General features: G+C 30.0%; 1 protein-coding gene and 1 pseudogene across 2 annotated transcripts; both read left to right on the top strand.

The window, feature by feature from the left end:
* Nucleotides 1-5,769: 5,769 nt before the first annotated feature.
* Nucleotides 5,770-11,667, top strand: LOC105118381 (arginine--tRNA ligase, cytoplasmic-like). Of its 2 annotated transcripts, none has more exons than XM_011016322.1 (18): nt 5,770-5,993; nt 6,084-6,145; nt 6,228-6,364; nt 6,451-6,529; nt 6,651-6,752; nt 6,934-7,149; nt 7,493-7,573; nt 7,726-7,809; nt 7,924-8,028; nt 8,232-8,410; nt 8,503-8,587; nt 8,841-9,027; nt 9,213-9,282; nt 10,077-10,146; nt 10,318-10,407; nt 10,873-10,941; nt 11,061-11,159; nt 11,428-11,667. In XM_011016322.1, exons 1-18 carry the CDS (start codon nt 5,885-5,887, stop codon nt 11,536-11,538), a joined length of 1,935 nt encoding a protein of 644 aa, XP_011014624.1. In that variant the 5' UTR covers nt 5,770-5,884; the 3' UTR covers nt 11,539-11,667. The 2 variants fall into 2 exon arrangements, with proteins under 2 accessions (XP_011014624.1, XP_011014625.1); XM_011016323.1 differs by having other exon boundaries at nt 6,080-6,145.
* Nucleotides 11,668-14,750: 3,083 nt separating this feature from the next.
* LOC105118386 (uncharacterized) lies at nt 14,751-20,120 on the top strand (annotated as a pseudogene).
* The last annotated feature ends 642 nt before the right edge of the window (nt 20,121-20,762 follow it).

Genomic DNA, 20,762 nt, shown 5'->3' with positions numbered 1-20,762 from the left:
TTACAAAAGAATAAAAAAAATGGTATAGATAGGCCAAGTGTAAAGAATAAAAAATTATTTTTTAAAAAAATATAAAGAAAACAATAAAATACTAAAAATACATTAAAATCATGAATTCAGCATGCATGTTATAATTTTTTTAAAAAGATACCAAGTATATAGACTCTTGTGTTTTCTTACATAAAAAATTAAAAGCAATATTAAAAAAATCTATGCAAAGATGTAACTTAATAAATTGATAATTATTTATATAAATAATAAAAAAAGTCATTATTAATAAACTGGTTATGTTTACTAAATTTAGTTATTTAAATAAATAAAAGATAAAAATACCTTAAAAAGCTTATGGCTTAAATGATAAATATAAAAAAAATGATTGAATAAACCTATGTAATAAAAGGTCGAACACATCAAAAAAATATTAAGAATGGACATTTGTTAATATGATGAAAACATATAAAAAAAATCTCGAGTGAACCCCATAACCAACCCGAGTGAATAAATCTAACATGTGACTTAAACGTTGAAATTGGAACAACCCCATAAATACAAAGCAAAAAAATACTAGCAAAAAAGATATTTGAAAAGATGCTTTAAAAAAGATCAAAGTTGATCCGAGCTTATCTTTTAAATCCATGACTTAAGTCATCAGACCAGGGTAACCATATTAAAGGCAAATCTGAAAAAACAAAAAAGTAAAATTCTTAACCAAACAAATATTAAGGGGTGAAATTAAAGGGAAAAATCAATCAAAATAACAATGCAAAACAAACAAAATAACAATTAAAAAAAGGATTAAATTCAACATAAAAACCAACTGAAATTAAATATTAAAAAAAAAATGAAATTAAATATTTAGGGATGGAATTAAAAAAATCAATAAAAAAATAACAATTAAAAGAATTGACACCAAACTTGACATAAAAATTCAATGAAAAGAAATGTTTAAGGATGAAATTGAAGAAAAACATGTAAATCAAAAGAAAGATTGAAATATATAAAAATAATAATCAAAAGAAAGAACCAAATTTAATAAGAAAAACTAACAAAATTAAACAATTAGGCACGAAATAAAAAATGAAATCATAGCAATTAAAAGAATGAGAACTAAATTTAATAAGAAAAACTAACAAAATCAAACAATTAGGGACGAAATAAAAAATAAAATATAATTAGAAAAAAATCAATATAAATATATAAAAAATTACAATTAAAAGAAGAAAAATTGAATTAAAAAAAAATAAAAATTGAAAAGCTGATATAATTTTTTTCATGAATAGTATGTAATCTAAAGAAGAAAAGGAAGAAAAACAAAAAAAAAAAAAAGCAATTTAGCACTAACCACACTTCACTGCTATAGACACATCACCTAGAAAGAAAGAAATGAAGGGAACGTCAAGATGTATCAAAGATGTGGTTGAAGCTTGATTTCAATTATCATTGGCAGCCGTACGCATCAATGGTCTTTTTTTATGTATACAAACCAAAAATGCCCTTATGATTAAATAATAATAAAAACAATGAAATTACAACCAAACCCTTGAAACCAAGGCTAAAAAACTTGAATAGCAAGGATAACAGAGTAATTTAAATGCTCATAAAATTATAAAAACAAAAAACAAAAATGCTTATAAGACTAAATAACATAAAAAAACCCATTAGGAAATTATAATCAACAATTTAAAACCAAGGCTAACAAACTTGCAAAGTAAGGATACCTACATAATTCAACTATTTATAATAAAATTATCATATGACTAATGGACCAAATATTCTACTGCTTAATTTTTAAAGGCAATACAATAATTATATTTTTATTACAAAAGTAAAAAGATGGTGCTGCCCCAAACAAATTAAAAATAATAAATTGACCATGCGTAGAGATTATCTTACCCTTCAAGTAAAGTTTTAAAAAATAAAGAATAAAAAGTAAAAAAATAATTAAGTCCTAAACACATTTCAATGTAAAATGGACTACAATGAAAAATAAATATAGTTTAGTATTTTACTTAATTAAAAATCAATTGCTCTAGTTTCTAACTATAAATGTAATTTTTATAAAAATAAATTAAATATATATAACTTGAAATGCTTTTGGAATGGAATGTTGTTTATTATATTTTTTGAACAAAATGTATATTTAAAAATTAACCAACCTCGATAGTTTGTACATAATAATTGCATAGTTCATAACTTTAAATATTTAAAATTAAATAACATTAATTATTTTATTCTAAATAAACTAGTTCTTAACTTATATAAATTTTAATTAAATAATTCAGTCATATTTTGATTTTTTTTCTTATTTTTTATGATATATGTTTATTTTTCACATTTATTAAGCAATTTATTTAGTTTTAACACAAAAAAAATATTTTTAATTACATTTTTAATGGTAATTTTAATTCAAATAACATAGTAATAAATTATCAAACAATTATAGTAATTTCACTCACAGCACAACATAGCAATTCATCACCAAACAATTTGATATGTTTAATTTTGTAAACATGATCTATACTTTATTTATTTATTTTTTTGATATGTTTAATTTTGTAAACATGATCTAAACTTTTTTTTATATATATATAGTCTTAAATGGATATCTTGTGTGATAAAATTGATGGAAAGGATCCCCTTTTCTGCTCTCTCCGCTTTTTATCTTTAACCCTAATACTAAATAAAGAATCAGAAAAAAAAAATACAAGAGAGAAAATAGCGAAAACTGATCAAACCGCCAAAAAACGTTAAAAAAGAGAGAAGAATCTCTCATTTGAAATTAGAGGTTACATCTAATATTTTTAATGTATACTTTATATGTCGTGCATGTAATTTTTATTTTGTTCAATAATTTTAGTTTTGATACTATATTTGGTGCTCATGCACCCGTTCGGGCAGGATAAATTTTTTCCACGTAAAAAATAGTGGTAAGATAAAAAAACTTAAGACCTGAGTTACTAATTCAATTAATAATTTAAATAATATGAACTAAAAAAAATATAAAAAAAATAAATAAATTAAAAAAAATTATATTTAAAATCATTCAGATTATCAAACTGTCAAAGTGTTGAAGGATAAAAATATAAAACCAAAAAGTCTCATTAAACCGGATAAACTCGCAAACTTCGCGATTATAAATATAAGATCAAGATAACATCATGAAACAAAAAACAAGTAAAAGAATTTGAAGGATTAAATTAAAATAAATTAATTTTTAAAAAGTACCAAAAAAGTCAATTTATTTTAATATTTGAAACTAGTGATTATAGTCATGAAATTGATACTAACCCCGTAAAAGACAAAATGTAAAGCAATAACAAAAAAAATAAAAATAAGGATAAAAAACAAAAAAACATCAATTAAAAAAAATAAAACAAACTTGAATGAACCTTTTAAACCTAATATAATCTCCAGAGCTCGTATCCAATGAAATCTTGGATATGAGTTCAATCAAAAAATATGATTCTCAATTAATTTAATTTTAAATGATGAAATTGTAAAAAAAAATTTTATGAAAGTAAAAAAATAGCAACAAAAAATAGGGATACAATTTGATAGAAAAAACCCAACGAATATGAAATTGTAAAGAAAGAAAATTTAAAATGTTTCAAAACGAAATAAATAACAATTAAAAGGATAAGAATCAAATTTAAAAAATTTAAAAATTCTAAAAGAAAAAAATTAGAAAACATTTGTAAATTGATGGATTACTTATAGATAAAAAAATTCGAGGAATGAAATTGAAACACATTTGTGATTTTATAGATTATTCAAAATTAAAAAATAGTAATAAAATAGATATTAATCAAATTTGAAGGAAAATTAAATTATAGGGGCTAATTTGAATTTTTAAAGAAACTAATAATGAATTCAAAATTAAAAAAAATAACAAAACACTATCATTGATGCCGAACTTAAATTACATTTTGAGCATATGTCATTCCATTAAGTTGGGTTACTGAAACCTTTTAAATGCTATTGTAAAAGATGATGTTTGATTGTCAAATAACCTCATATGTATTACCTAAACAGCATGAGAGTCATTCATTTACTAGCCTGTATGGTCATGTAAGCATATTTTTTTTTATAAATATTTATTTTATAGTTAATTATAATAATGTCCGTTAATAACTTTCAAATTTTAAAAAACACTATGAAATGATAAAAAAAGTCTTCAATTAAAAGTTATGTTGATTTAGCCTTTAATAACAACAAAATAATTTAACTATTTAAAAAAATAAAAAGATCACAGAGCCTTTTATTGAAAAACAATATATTTTTTTATTACACAGTTAAATAAGTAATTTTGCATATAAAAAAGTTAAAATGATTAACATGCCCCTATCTAAGTTGTTAAAGATAATTGTTTCAAGTTGAAAAAACTATTTTACCTCCAATGCTCTTAATTCAAAAGTTTTTCTTTTTCTTTTTTTAGATCCTGGAGCAATTTTATCACTTTAATATTTCAATTAACAATATTTTGTTCCTCCGTGTACAATAAGATTTTTCGCTTAATCCGTGATGCATTGAGACAGGGATTTTATTTCTTTTTTTCGCCAAGTTAATATTTTTTATATAAAAAAATAAACGTAAAGACAAATCGGGAAGAAATATATTGAGGATTTGATTAATAAAATATTTTATACCGAATGACACTTGGGATTAGACACCACGTTAGTACTTGGGATTAGGCAATACGCTCGTGAGGAATATATATATATATATATTTAATAAAACATTTAATCTCATGTAGTTTAAAGTTTCTTTTATTAAATTAATGGCAGTAAAAATTTGCATAATAAGAAAAATAATTTGGATTCCATTTAAACAAAATATTTCACAAAATATTATCCAGTAACAATAAAAAGCAATAAGAATAAATAAAAAAATAGATTATTTGAAATAATAATAAAAAAGTACATCTCTAATTAGAACCCTTTACTAACTAATTAGTTATCTTTTCTCTCCTTTCATTGTTTTCATTGTTTGTGATCACACACTCTCTTATTTTCTTAGTTATCTTTTCTCTCCTTTCATTGTTTGTGATGACACACACTCTCTTATTTTTTAAATTGAGAGATTCAAACATGATAAAAAATAAAATTTTAAATAATAAAATAAAATTTCAAAACTAAAATGAAAAATATACGTACTAAAATTTTAAAATCCATGCTTCATGTGCTAAAAAGATGTTGCTTTTTTGTTTAAAGGTTTAATATGATCCTAAATTTTCAATTACTTTTTAATAAAAAATTGCATTTTCTTTTGCTACTCGAATGTTAATTTAATATAAAAATAATTTTAAATACCATGAAAATAATATAGCAATCTATTTAAAATAAATTATCAATTTTAAATCTTAATAAATGTAACATGTAAAGATAAAAAACGAAGTTAGTGATGAAAATAAAAAAAAATTCTTAAATAAAAAAATAAAAAAATATTCATATTAATTTTATATGTTTTGAAATTATGATAATTTTTTTTAAAAAAAATATTGAAAAGCTAAGATAAACAAGTATCTAGTGTATGTTTAATAATATGATATATGTGTTTTTTTTAAAATATTTTTTAATTAAAAATATATCAAATAATATTTTTTATTTTTAATCTAATTATATTAAAACCATAAAAAAAAATTAATTTATTGCAGATAGTTTGAAAGCAAGGTTTTTTGTTTTTTTAATTGTAAGTTTAACTAATAATATGTGGTTACCATATAAAAAAGAAAAAATACGGACCCGAATTTTTGAGGTTGCATTGGCAGACGCTGTCGTTTGGCTCAAGGGTTTCAAGACTTCGTCCCCCTGCGACTCTACCCTCCATTTCTCCATCGCCGCCACACCACTACTCGCAAAAAGCGAAGCGAATAATTAAATAAGGGATGATACCCTCCTGCTTAAACCTACAGCTAACTCCACTCTTTCCCTCCCCATTTCTCTCCGTCAATCGACTCTCTCTGCTACCCTCTTCGACTTTCCCCGCCTTTGCTGGTTAGCCTTCTCTCTCCCTTTAGATTCCCTTCTTATTTTACTTCGTTTTATTTTTTCTTTAATTTTTTATTTATTTTGAAACAAAGACAGCGAAATCTAGAAGACTTCCTTTTGCAGCAACAAAGGCGCCATCAATTTCAACCATGGCAGCTGTAAGTCTATTTTGTAATTTCTTTAATCTAGAGCGGTGAATATTTCTTACAGTGTCTAATATTTTTAGAAGAAAATGCTTAGGAACAAGAGAATACTGGAAATTTAAAGCGGAAATTAGCAAAATTATTTCAGTTATCACTTGAAGCAACAGTCCCAGGTGAGCCTGATATCGAGCCGCTGGTTGCTGCTTGCACTGCCAAATTTGGGGACTACCAATGGTACTACAAACACTTCTCTAGAATTATTCTTTTGCTGTAATTAGTCATAATATTTTAATTCCAAAATGATATGGTATTTACTGCAGTAATAATGCGATGGGACTCTGGTCGAAAATCAAAGGCCGCCCAGGAATTGAATTCAGGGGACCCCCAGCAGTTGGACAGGTATGCTTTGGATTTTTTTTCCCTTCTGTAAAATATTTCTGTTACGTTTTCTTTGAAAAAATAAACAAGGACAGCTTTTCTGTTCTTGTATAATGATTTTCTTTTTTATTGTTTTTGACAGGCTATCATGAAAAATCTTCCTCAGTCTGAAATGATAGAATCATGCTCCGTGGCCGGTCCTGGATTTGTGAATGTTGTCTTGTCTAAAAATTGGATGGCTCAGGTGTTTGGAAATTGTCCATTTTTTTTTTTGTTTTCAATGCTTTACATTTTGTGATCAATTTCAATTTAATTCTTTTCTTTTTATTTTAATTTTTAAAATGTACATCTGGATTGTTGATATTGTATCAATGGTTCTGATATTACTGGCATAGATTACTTAGGTTAGTTTGTTGTGGCTGCAGAACATTCAAAAGATGCTAGTTGATGGTATTGAGACTTGGGCACCAAAACTTTCCATTAAGAGAGCCGTGGTTGACTTTTCCTCGCCCAATATTGCTAAAGAAATGCATGTTGGCCATCTGAGGTCTACTATTATTGGTGACACTCTAGCAAGCATGCTTGAATTTTCAAACGTTGAAGTTCTTCGGCGAAACCATGTTGGTGATTGGGGGACACAGGTTAATTCTGATTTCTGATACTTCATAATCAATGTAATTTTATTTCCCATGCATTATAGAAGCTTCAATGGTTCATCTATTTTCCATAACCACGTGCACTTCATTAACTTATAGACTCTCTGTATCATTTATCTTTGATATATCTTGCAGTAAATAACAACATGGATGACCTGTATTTTTTGTGGTATTGTTCTTGTAAGAACATTTTTTGAATAGATGTTGATGCTTAGAAGATTCTTATTATCTCCTTGGTTTCCATAGGATTTGACAATTTCTAATGTATACTGCTTTTGGCCCCTCTCCCAACAACATCGAGCTAACAAATTTGTTATGTGCTTTGCAGTTTGGTATGTTAATTGAATTCCTCTTTGAAAAATTTCCAAACTTTGAAGATGTTAATGAAACAGCCATTGGTGATTTACAGGTGATTCAAAACACTATAGATCAATCAATTATTAAAATTAGAGAGTTGAAGTGGGGTTTCCCTACCTTGCCTCTAGGTACCAATGATTTATAGAACAATAAATCCCATGCTAGGAGTTGATGTGATAGTAACCTGACTAATGTCATGTTTAGGCTTTCTATAAGGAATCAAAACAGAGGTTCGATGTTGATGCGGAATTTAAGGATAGGGCACAAAAGGCAGTGGTTCGCCTTCAGGTAAATTGATCACAATTGGCTTGAGGGATTCATAAGTTTGACATCTTGTGTTTTATCTTTGGAATCTGAAACTTCCTGATGTTTAAGCATTGAATTACATCCATTTGTACACAGAGTGGAGAACAAATGTACCGAAAAGCATGGACACAGATCTGTGACATTAGCAGGAGGGAGTTTGATCAGGTCTATCAACGACTTGGAGTTCATCTAGAGGAAAAGGTATATTTTAGCTTTTTGTGTAATGCTTCTGAAGGAAAGAAAGTCCATTAAGAGAACAATCACCAACATGAAACATTTTTAACTACATGAACATTTAGCACAGGGTGATTTGGGATTATCTAGTTGTTATTCATCCTACTTATTTAATCTCTATCAAGATTTGATGTAACATATACCATTTGCACACTCGTCCTTGTTTGCAGGGTGAAAGCTTTTACAATCCATATATTCCTGGAGTTATTGAAACACTAACTAATCAAGGATTAGTTGAAGAAAGCAAAGGTGCTCGTGTGATATTTATTGAAGGGATTAACATACCCCTTATTGTGGTGAAGAGTGATGGTGGTTACAATTATGCTTCTACTGATATGACTGCTCTATGGTTAGTATTTCCTACTTTGCTCATGGACTTTGTACATCTTTTTAGATAACCAATTCAATTTATTAATCATTGGAAATGTTGCTTGTATATAGGTATCGCCTTAATGAAGAGAAAGCTGAGTGGATTATTTATGTTACTGATGTTGGCCAACAGCAACACTTTGATATGGTGTTCAAAGTATGTATCATTAGCATATCTTCTCTGGTGTATCATGTTTGATTTTGCTCTTAATTTCTTTGCGTTACTTTTTATTTACCTTATGCAAGTTCTTTTTTCCCTTTTCATCTGTTACCTCTAAATGCCAATATTCATTACTGGTTATTTATTTCAAATTTTCCATGTAATGTCTCTTCAAATATTCAGGGTAGTGCAATTTTTAATTTGTGATTGGATGTAGGAGGTCTAACATTCTTTTGGCTACCTGATCCAGGCTGCCAAACGTGCAGGTTGGCTCCCAGCTGATGATAGGCAGTACCCTAAAGCTAGCCATGTTGGTTTCGGTCTTGTTCTTGGAGAAGATGGGAAACGATTCAGAACTCGCTCTTCTGAAGTGGTTCGGTTAGCTGATTTACTTGATGAAGCCAAGACTCGCAGCAAAGCAGCACTTATTGAGCGTGGTATGATAACTTGAATGATCTTTGATGAACATGTGTCAAATTTATATGTCTGCCTTGTAACACAGATCTCTTTATCTTCCTTATATTTGTACATGGAGTGGCTCACCTCTATCATGATGAATTGCTTCCACTTGGCCTTTTTCTTAACTTTGAGAGTTTGAAGATGTGCTCTATATCCTTGACAGGTAAGGCTGCAGAATGGACTGAAGAGGAGCTTGAGCAAACTGCTGAAGCAGTTGGTTATGGTGCTGTGAAGTAAGCTGTATATTCTACCTTGGCTTGACTTTTCTTTAGAAGTCTATTTTGTCATCAGAATCATCATCACTGGTTGATTTGTTGGTGTCTGTTTTCTTACATGTGATGTGATTGAGAAACTTGGAGAAATAAGGGTTGGGGGCTATTGGAGAGAGAGTTCAGGAGTTGTGGTTGAGACTTGGTAGAGAATAATTAAATTTGATGGGAAAAAGATAAATATATGAATGAGAACAAGCTAAAGGAGTTCTGGCTGGAGGAAAGGGTGTTTCGTATTGTTAATCAAGGCGTATTTAAATTTCAGATAATTATGATGATATGGGGTTTTGAATGTGACTCAACAGGACAAATTGAGAGTTATAATAGTTTGAAGGAAACAATGTTTCACTTTGATTATATGAGGGTTTTGGCTTGTAACACCTATAAGCTATCATCAATGACAAAATGATATCATAATTATTAGGCCTGATTAGCTTGTGACTTGACTTTCAAATGATTAGAGCTTAGTTTCATTAGGTGTATCATGAGTTTCCAACCCAAGAAAAAATTAAGTTGCCAAATCTGAAAATTAGGTGAAACTGGCCAGCTCTATGTTTTCACGAGGCTGCATCATCCATCATCTCATGAAGAATAGTTGTTATCAGTACCTGCTCGGATGGTTTTAGTCTCTAGAACTGAAGTGGATTGCTATTTGTTCCATTTCTATTTACACCATTATTTTGTGGTATGATTATAGTTCAGAACTAGAATATTGATGCCTCTTTTGACAACGTTAAATCTTAAACATTTCATGGCAGGTATGCTGACCTGAAGAACAACAGATTGACCAATTACACCTTTGATTTTGATCAAATGCTCAACGATAAGGTGAATATGCCATTTCTTGCTTGCTTGTTACTTTTTGAGTTGGTTATTATAGGGATGACTGCCTGTTGTTATCGAGGAATGAGGACCACTCCTGTCTCTCTCATTGTCATGTTATATTATTTATAATCACCCCTACCAGTACCTGTTTCTTACCTTTCAAAATTTATGCAGGGCAATACTGCTGTTTATTTGTTGTATGCACATGCTCGGATCTGTTCAATTATCAGGAAATCTGGTAAAGACCCGGGGGAGCTGAAGAAGGTAAGTATTCATTTTAGTTGAAAACTGTCTCACTGTTCCTGTTACTGTTGCATTTCAATATTCATAAGACATGTAAACATCTTTTTTTTTCTTTCTGTGACATGACAGCCCATGATTGATGCCCACTTGGAGTCTGTCACGACTTATTTTAGAAGCTACTTGTTGTAATCATTTTTTATCTTGGGTGTTTCGATGCTACCAGTGCAATATTGAATCTTCCAATTGAGAATATATTTCAATGGTTGTGCTGCTTGCTAGTTTTCTGCTTAATCTGTTCACCCAAATTTCTTGTAAAACCAACAATTAGGTGGCCTTGTGTTTCTTATTTTGTTGCTTTCTTGAAAGTTCATCACATGGGATGACGCAACTAGATAATTCTTGCCATGAGAGAAGTGGTGGTTAACAATATCAACTTGTGAAGTTTGATGTTATGTTTTGGTTCTCATATCTGTTCTGATTATGCAGACTGGGAAGATAGTGTTGGATCATGCCGATGAACGTGTGCTGGGGCTTCATTTGCTACAATTTGCTGAGGTGAGACAAGTTTTTATAGAACAAATCTGTCCTTTACGCTTTTTAACTTGCTTGCTTGCATTATATTGATTATCTTGCAAGTTTTGAGTGTATCAAGTCATTTGTAATGTCCTTTGCAGGTTGTTGAGGAGGCCTGTACTAACCTACTGCCAAATGTGCTGTGTGAATACCTCTATAATTTATCTGAAAACTACACGAGATTTTATTCCAATTGCCAGGTATGATTAAACAATGATTGGTCTTTATACCAATGTTAGAACTATGATTGTCAACGCTTCTGAAATGCACTTGCTTGCCGTTCAAGTGGATGGATGACATGGGATGAGTTGGCCATCTCAATGCTTGTACTAGCATACCATATCCTAAGTTTTGTCTTCATTTCTCACATAAAAACACTAGCAATATTGCATACTAAGTTAAAGGTTCATACTAATGGAAAATACAATCTCTAGAGATTTAAAGAATCTTTGTTGGGAAATTGTGCAGGTTGTTGGTTCAGCAGAAGAAACTAGTAGACTCTTGTTATGTGAAGCAACGGCTGTGGTGATGAGGAAATGTTTTTCCCTTCTTGGTATTAAACCTGTTTACAAGATATAACATCACATGCCCATGATGAAGAGTTCTAATACTGATAGCACGTTCAGAATTGTATTAGACCCTATTGGTAGATTTTGCTGGACGAATTCAATGTGCAATTGATGAAGCATTAGGTTTTCGATTTATACTTGGAAAGTTCATCCATGCTATGCTGCCAGCTGATTTTTCCTAACCTCAAAATAGGATGCCCTGCAATGACAATTCAAGCAAACTTGGGTTAGCTTTAATAACATGCGATTCATGATATGATTCTTGATATGAAATAAAAAAAACATGTAGAAAAGAAAGTGAAAAAAACTACGAAGCATCTAATGGTCAAAGAATGAAAATAAAAAATATAATTCTCTAAACAGTAACTTAACTATCTTCTTTATACCAATGTTAGAACTATGATTGTCAACGCTTCTGACATGCACTTGCTTGCTGATTGGATGGATGACATGGGATGAGTTAGCCATCTCAATGCTTGTACTAGCATACCATATCCTAAGTTATGTCTTCATTTCTCACATAAAAACACTAGCAATATTGCATACTAAGTTAAAGGTTCTAATACATGGAAAATACAATCTCTAGAGATTTAAAGAATCTTTGTTGGGAAATTGTGCAGGTTGTTGGTTCAGCAGAAGAAACTAGTAGACTCTTGTTATGTGAAGCAACGGCTGTGGTGATGAGAAAATGTTTTTCCCTTCTTGGTATTAAACCTGTTTACAAGATATAACATCACATGCCCATGATGAAGAGTTCTAATACTGATAGCACGTTCAGAATTGTATTAGACCCTATTGGTAGATTTTGCTGGACGAATTCAATGTGCAATTGATGAAGCATTAGGTTTTCGATTTATACTTGGATAGTTCATCCGTGCTATGCTGCGAGCTGATTTTTCCTAACCTCAAAAAAGGACATTCAAACAAACTTGGGTTAACTTTAATAACATGCGATTCATGATATGAAATCAAAAAACTTGCAAAAAAAAAAAGAGTGAAAAAAAACTGCAAAGCATTTAATGTCAAAAAATTAAGATAAAAAATATAATGTTAGAAGAAAACAGTAACTTAACTATCTTAAAAAATTAGAATTTCAAATGTAGCTAGTAAAAAATTTAATAAAAAAACATAGAATGAAAATGACAGAAAATTTTAAGAAAATTTAGATGAAAAAATTTGAATTAATCTGTGTTAAATTTAATAACCTGTTTTTAATATAACCTAACATTAATAATTTGTTTTCAATGTATTAATAACTTGTTTTCAATATAATCTAGTAGAAAGAATAATATAAAAGTGAAACTTTTTATGATAAATTTCAAGAGTTAATAATTTAATATTAAATAATAAAATAAAAAGAAATTAATGTAAAAAAGAAATAATAAAACTAAAAATAAATTAATGTATAAAAAGAACTCAAGGGAAAAAAAATCTTAATTAAGTCAGTTTGAGTCAATTCAATTAAATTGTCACTTGCAACACAATATTAAAATAAAAAATTTAGATTTTTGAAAGAATATAGTAAAACAAACTCAAATAATGTTGCAATAAAAAAATTAGATTTTTGAAAGGACATAGTAAAACAAACTCAAATAATATTGCAATGTTAAAATTAAAAAATTAGACTCAGGATAACTCGAATAATAAATATTCAGAATAACTTAATATAAAAAAAGTAAATAGGAATGCAAATTTTTTCAAGGGTTAATAAATTAATATTAAATGATAAAATAAAAATAAATAAAATCAATTCCATAAAAAGAAACATCAAGAAAAAAAAATCTAAATCAATTTAAATTAACTCAACTAATCTGTTATTCAGAATATAAAATTAGATTAACCTAAAAAAAAAATGAAGTTAAGAACATAATAACAAATGATAAATTAAAAAAATTAATAAATAATTTTTTTTAAAAAAACCCAACTTAAATTGGATTTGGATCATGAGATGTGGATTACCTAGACGGGAGGCAATTATAACTTTTTTTTGGATGATGTCTTTATTTTTTCTTTTAATTTTTTACCTTTTTTTAAAGTTTTACTTTGTTATTTTTCTAGTGTGACTTGTTTTGTTTTTACTACCTTTGCATTTTGTTTTCTAATATATATATATATATATATATTATTTTTCAATATTAAATTTATTAGGGATTGAGCTATATAATTTTTTAAATTTATTTTTTATAAGGTTATTTCAAACTCATGATTTAAACCACGGGCTTAACAAGTTAACTTGAAGTTTTTTTTTTCTTTTTTTGATTGACTTCCCCCCTCCTTCTAATTTTATTTTTTAACAATATGTTAATAAAGAATTAGACTTCATAATTTATTTCAATCTATTTTCTATGAGGTTATCTATTTTTCATAACTCGAGTCACAGATTTGACATGTTAACCTTTATTGACCTGGGTTGTTTTTTATGTTTTTTTAATTGTGTTTTTTTTTTAAATTTTATTCTTTAACATTGGGTTTATTGAAAATTAAACTTAATAATTTTTTCGATTTACTTTCTATTTACTTATCCTAATTTATAACCAGATCATGATTTTAACAGGTTTAACCAGTGTTAACGCGAATCATTTTTTTAGGTTATTTTTTTTTTCTGTTTTATCTTTCAATATTAAATTTATTAAAAATTAAATTTTATAATTTATTTTTTATAAGATTAACATAATTTTATAACTTAGTATGCAAATTAAAAGGTTAATCCGATTTAATACAGTTTCTTTAATGTTTATTAAAATATTTTATTTTAAATATTTATTTTAAGTTAAATTATATTATTAACAGTTATCATATTATATAAATTTCATCATTATTTATTTTATCTATTAAAAAAACATTAATAAAGCCAAAATATTTTTTTACCTTAAGAAAAACTTAATCTTACTCAATCTTACTCGCAGTAGAATGCATGTCAATTATATAGTCACGTTTAGACCTGATTTGATCTCCATAGATATATCCATGTCATAAAATTCTCACATGTCGGGTTGCTCCGTGCCCAGCCTAACCTACCCTCACATCTTGTTTTGTTTTTGTTTTTTATTTTTGATAAAAACGCTGTTTTTTTAAAAATATTTTTTAATTTAAAAATTATTTTAATATATTAATTTTAAAAATAAATAAAAACTTATTTTAACTTAATCTTTTTAAAAATATTTTAAAAAATAACTTCCGTTGAATACACTTTTACGATGAGAGGTTATTCGTGGTCTTTCTTTTATCGAGTCTTGACCAAACCTTTCCACTTTCCTCACTTTGCTCTTATCTTTCGACATTAACTCCAACGGTAACATAAACAAATGAAACATTTCCATCTTAAACGAGGTTAGAGATTTGAGTTAAAAGACAATATATATAATATAGCAGAAATTAATGGGTTCGGATTCGAACACAGTCCCATCAGCATCGACATCGACATCGACATCAACACCATCGACACCAAATGGGAAGCGAAGTAGAGATCCTGAAGATGAGGTCTACCTTGACAATCTCCGTTCTCACAAGCGTTACCTCAGTGAAGTTTGTTCCTTTCTTTTCTGTAATTCTAATATTTAGCAGTATGGGTTTTCTTTTATTTAATTCTTTTGCCGACAACCGGCCACCCTTCCCCTTCCCTTGAGGCTCTTGAATGGGCTTTATTTTAATCTTTCTCGTTATACTTTTTTAATTTCTTCATCGTTTCTCTGGGGTTTAATTTTGGGCTGAAAAATTGTGTACTTTTTTGGTTGCAGATAATGGCATCTAGTTTGAATGGATTAACGGTCGGAGACCCACTCCAGGACAATCTTATGGAATCTCCTGCCAGGTCTGACGCCATGTTTTTTGCCAGGTGATTTTTTTTTTACTACTCATAATACTAAAATGATAAAGTTTTCAAGTACTGATACTTTGGTTTTGGAACTTCTGTGCCGTTTCCTTAAATATTAGTCGATGGATTGCATAACCACTGTACTAAAATTACAACTTGATAAGTTCATATTTCCTGAAACAGGAAGTTGTCATTTGATAGCGAACTTCTGTGCCGTTTCCTTAAATATTAGTCGATGGATTGCATAACCACTGTACAACTTGATAAGTTCATATATATTTTTTTTTTTAGATTAATGTGGGTATCCGAACTAGCAAACTAGCAAGCTGTTATACTTTGGTTTTGGAACTTAAATATTTGGTTTTGGAACTTAAATATTAGTCGATGGATTGCATAACCACTGTACAACTTGATAAGTTCATATATATTTTTTTTTTAGATTATATATATATATATATATTTTTAGATTAATCTGGGTGTCCGGACCAGCAAGCTGTTATGAGGCTATCAAATGATAAGTTCATAATTTGATAAGTTTCAGGAAATTGTCATTTGATAGTCTCATAATTTGAAGCTCTTTTATAGATATCCTATACAAATATGTGGATTATGGCAATAATCATTGATGGACTCAGGCTGCTGTTTTTATCCTCAAATCATTATACTGAGAGATGTTAGTTGACCGTGGTTTATAACAGTTTTGTTACTTCGAATAAAGAGATTCCTTTTAAGTAAATACTGGTAGGAAATTTTCTGTAATGAAATTTGACTATTTGCTTATGCAAAATCAAATCCCGGGGATCAGGTGCTGGGGTACAAGGTTGTTAAAAATGCATTTTTAACACGACATGAAAAATACAAAATTAAATCGGATCGTAAAAACGGATCGTAAAATCGTAAAGAATATTTTTTCATACATAATTCAAGCATAAAAAATTATATGGAGTTCAAGTATTTTAATCAATCCAACATAATATGATTCTAATTAATTTTTTATTAAAAAAAATACCATAATACATGTGTTATACATAATAATTCATATAATCCATGCATGAAATATTTAAGTATTGAATCACTGATCATGTATCAGTGTCAGGATATGAATCAAGTTTGATTTATTTATTCAATTTGCAGGAAGATTTAATAACTTGAAATAATATTATGATAGATACCTTTCTCTGTTTTCCTCCCCATTTCTCCGATTCAAATAACAGTTTACAGTTCATCAGTGCTAATCAAGAGAATTAATGGAGTAATATTTCTCTGATTCAATAATAATTGACATCTCAATTATTTTTTATTCTCTCCGGTCTTCACCATTAACAAAATATTATGAACAATTGAACATATTCCCTTTACTGAATTTGCCATCAATAAAACGAACGAGACTCTGAGAGCATAAATTTTTAAATAAAAATTCATTACCATATCTGCAAATCACTTCAAATTTTCTATTGCATATTCATTACCCAATCACTTCAAAATCATCATACTTAATTACTAATAATTCCATCAAGCAAAACATTATAAAGGGAATATTTTTTTTCAAATCATGGGCAGTCAGAACCGGGAAAATACAGGGGATTGGGGAATATCACATTCTCAATAGAACTTCTTACGGTGAAGACTGAAGAGGACACCGGCGAGCCGAAGACTGAACTTTGAAGTCTGAAGAGAAGACTGTTGATGCTGGGGAAAGAAAGGAGATCGATGCCGCTGTTGATGAAGAGTGAAGATTGAAGAGGATGTCGTTGATGATGGAAATAAGGAGAGAGAGGCAGAGAGCTGTTGATGAAGAGTCGAAGAATGAACTCTGAAGTTTGAAGAGAAAACAGTTGGCCTGGAGGAAAAAACGAGATCGCTGCCATGGATGAGATCGCTTGCAGCTGTTGAAGAGAGGAAGCCGTGAGTCGTCAATCTCAAAAATTTTCTCTTTAGAGATAATGAATTTAGGGTAAACCATGGATGAGTGACAATTGGCATGCCGCTATTGGTCTAGAGAAAACATATATTGCACTATTGTAGTGCAGTATATGTTTTTTTTTGAAATCGTAAAAGCGGTACCAAAAACACGAGTTTTTACGATTTCATCCGATTTTACCGATTTCACTTGATTTTAACCTGATTTTATCAATTTTCGAGTTTTTAAAACGATTCTACATGATAAGCATGTATTAACTCGTAAATCGTACGATTTTACGAGTTCAATCGCGATTTTAACAACCATGCTGGGGTATGCTCCATGCAATCTCTGTGATGGCAATAGAGGCATTACCCTTCATCCTGGCCTTCAAGTTGGACTTGAGGTTGATGTCTCTCATGTGCTTTAATAGATTTGAATCACCAAATTCTGTTCTTTTGGTTCAGTAGCTCCAAGTGGGAAGTATTGTTTCATTGACTTCGGAACAAAGAAGTCTTTAAGGGGGTCATAGAAATTGCTGTTTGAAGTTTTCGATCGTAAAAACGGATCGTAAAATCGTAAAGAATATTTTTTCATACATAATTCAAGCATAAAAAATTATATGGAGTTCAAGTATTTTAATCAATCCAACATAATATGATTCTAATTAATTTTTTATTAAAAAAAATACCATAATACATGTGTTATACATAATAATTCATATAATCCATGCATGAAATATTTAAGTATTGAATCACTGATCATGTATCAGTGTCAGGATATGAATCAAGTTTGATTTATTTATTCAATTTGCAGGAAGATTTAATAACTTGAAATAATATTATGATAGATACCTTTCTCTGTTTTCCTCCCCATTTCTCCGATTCAAATAACAGTTTACAGTTCATCAGTGCTAATCAAGAGAATTAATGGAGTAATATTTCTCTGATTCAATAATAATTGACATCTCAATTATTTTTTATTCTCTCCGGTCTTCACCATTAACAAAATATTATGAACAATTGAACATATTCCCTTTACTGAATTTGCCATCAATAAAACGAACGAGACTCTGAGAGCATAAATTTTTAAATAAAAATTCATTACCATATCTGCAAATCACTTCAAATTTTCTATTGCATATTCATTACCCAATCACTTCAAAATCATCATACTTAATTACTAATCATTCCATCAAGCAAAACATTATAAAGGGAATTTTTTTTTTTTCAAATCATGGGCAATCAGAACCGGGAAAATACAGGGGATTGGGGAATATCACATTCTCAATAGAACTTCTTACGGTGAAGACTGAAGAGGACACCGGCGAGCCGAAGACTGAACTTTGAAGTCTGAAGAGAAGACTGTTGATGCTGGGGAAAGAAAGGAGATCGATGCCGCTGTTGATGAAGAGTGAAGATTGAAGAGGATGTCGTTGATGATGGAAATAAGGAGAGAGAGGCAGAGAGCTGTTGATGAAGAGTCGAAGAATGAACTCTGAAGTTTGAAGAGAAAACAGTTGGCCTGAAGGAAAAAACGAGATCGCTGCCATGGATGAGATCGCTTGCAGCTGTTGAAGAGAGGAAGCCGTGAGTCGTCAATCTCAAAAATTTTCTCTTTAGAGATAATGAATTTAGGGTAAACCATGGATGAGTGACAATTGGCATGCCGCTATTGGTCTAGAGAAAACATATATTGCACTATTGTAGTGCAGTATATGTTTTTTTTTGAAATCGTAAAAGCGGTACCAAAAACACGAGTTTTTACGATTTCATCCGATTTTACCGATTTCACTTGATTTTAACCTGATTTTATCAATTTTCGAGTTTTTAAAACGATTCTACATGATAAGCATGTATTAACTCGTAAATCGTACGATTTTACGAGTTCAATCGCGATTTTAACAACCATGCTGGGGTATGCTCCATGCAATCTCTGTGATGGCAATAGAGGCATTACCCTTCATCCTGGCCTTCAAGTTGGACTTGAGGTTGATGTCTCTCATGCGCTTTAATAGATTTGAGTCACCAAATTCTGTTCTTTTGGTTCAATAGCTCCAAGTGGGAAGTATTGTTTCATTGACTTGGGAGCAAAGAAGTCTTTAAGGGGGTGGTCAAACGCCAAATTGTCATAGAAATTGCTGTTTGAAGTTTTTGTAATCTGAAAAAAATGTGATTGATAGATCAAACCATTGGCTAGATAAAATAATTGATTTCATATTTAAATTGTTGGGGCCCGCCGTCACTACTGGTAAGCAGGGCTTGATTCATGTTCTTTTTTGGTAGATAATTTATTCAAAAGATTCGCTTCTACCTTGAATTGTGCCATGGGCTGATAAGACTCTTCATTTTTTTATCTGGCTGATTGAGAGGAAAACCATCTATTTTATTTTTATTCTGTTTTTAATACTTGTTCACTTTGTTTCCTCACATTTATCATTCCAGGGATGAAATGTCCCTTGCAATATTCACCAATGTCAGAAGACTTTGATGACTCTAGATTTTGCGAGACCCCTATAAATGCTTGCTCGCCTCAATCTGAAAGTCTACCCGGCAGTCCAGTTTCTCCATATAGGTACCAAAAACCACTTTGTGGATTCTCTTCTGCTCCTTATAGCAGCTCTTTCTCTTCACATGGATGCAGTGTCACTTCTTCACAGCCTCGTCAACGAGGCTCAGATTCTGAGGGTCGGTTTCCGTCATCACCTAGTGATATATGCCACACAGCTGTCCTGAGGAGGGCTGCTCTCCTGCGTTCTGTGCAGATGAGAACACAACCTACTGGTTCATCATCCTTTGAATTGCCATTTGGTTCAGGACAGGAGCCTGGATCAAACATGGAAGCTGAAGAGCGGCCATGCTCATATATGAAAGTTTAGAGCCACTTATCAGTGACTAGCTTGCCATGACAGATTTTGGTTAATAACCATATCATGGATCGCATTTGAGGCTCATATGAGGTCCAATGCTGAATAGCACTTCCGGTTTTACTGCTGGCTGTTTCACTATCCTCCACCCTCTCCTCCAATGGGGGGCTCTGATTTAATTTATAAATTGCTGTGTAATGTCTGCTGTATACGTATTTGCTAGTGGAAAAATCTGGCCAAAGCTTAACTCATGAAGCTATTGACAAAATCTGGCCAGAGCTTGGGTCAGTGCTGCTGTAACTTCTGATGTTTACATTTTGTATTTGCGACATTCACCCTTTGCTCCGCTTTTCCCTTCCTTTTGTCTTGGTTGTATAACAGTTTCGAGATTTTGATGAATTGCAATGCCATTCGCCATACAGGTTAGAACTGAAGCTTAAACTGTTACGTTGTCCATGTTTCAAAATCCAACATATATAAATATCTTAATTATATAGTGAATGAGATAATGATTAATCAATATGCATATAAATTTTCTTATGGTAGGAAATTGAGTACCCACAAAGATAGTTTTATTCAAGGATACTTCAAGATCTTTAATAATAAAATTAGTATATATGAGAAAGTCAATAAATATTTTAAGATTATAAATGA

The sequence above is a fragment of the Populus euphratica genome, unplaced genomic scaffold (assembly GCF_000495115.2).
Source record: "Populus euphratica unplaced genomic scaffold, PopEup_1.0 scaffold1919.1, whole genome shotgun sequence".
Classification (NCBI taxonomy): domain Eukaryota; kingdom Viridiplantae; phylum Streptophyta; class Magnoliopsida; order Malpighiales; family Salicaceae; genus Populus; species Populus euphratica.
This window is presented reverse-complemented; position numbering and strand designations above follow the sequence as displayed.

Bases quoted from the DNA above. Each gene is read 5' to 3' on its own strand.
- LOC105118381 (XM_011016322.1), top strand. From the start codon at position 5,885: ATGATACCCTCCTGCTTAAACCTACAGCTAACTCCACTCTTTCCCTCC. The intron at 9,028-9,212 runs GTATGATAACTT...TATCCTTGACAG, and splicing joins AGCAGCACTTATTGAGCGTG to GTAAGGCTGCAGAATGGACT. The intron at 10,147-10,317 runs GTGAATATGCCA...AAATTTATGCAG, and splicing joins ATCAAATGCTCAACGATAAG to GGCAATACTGCTGTTTATTT.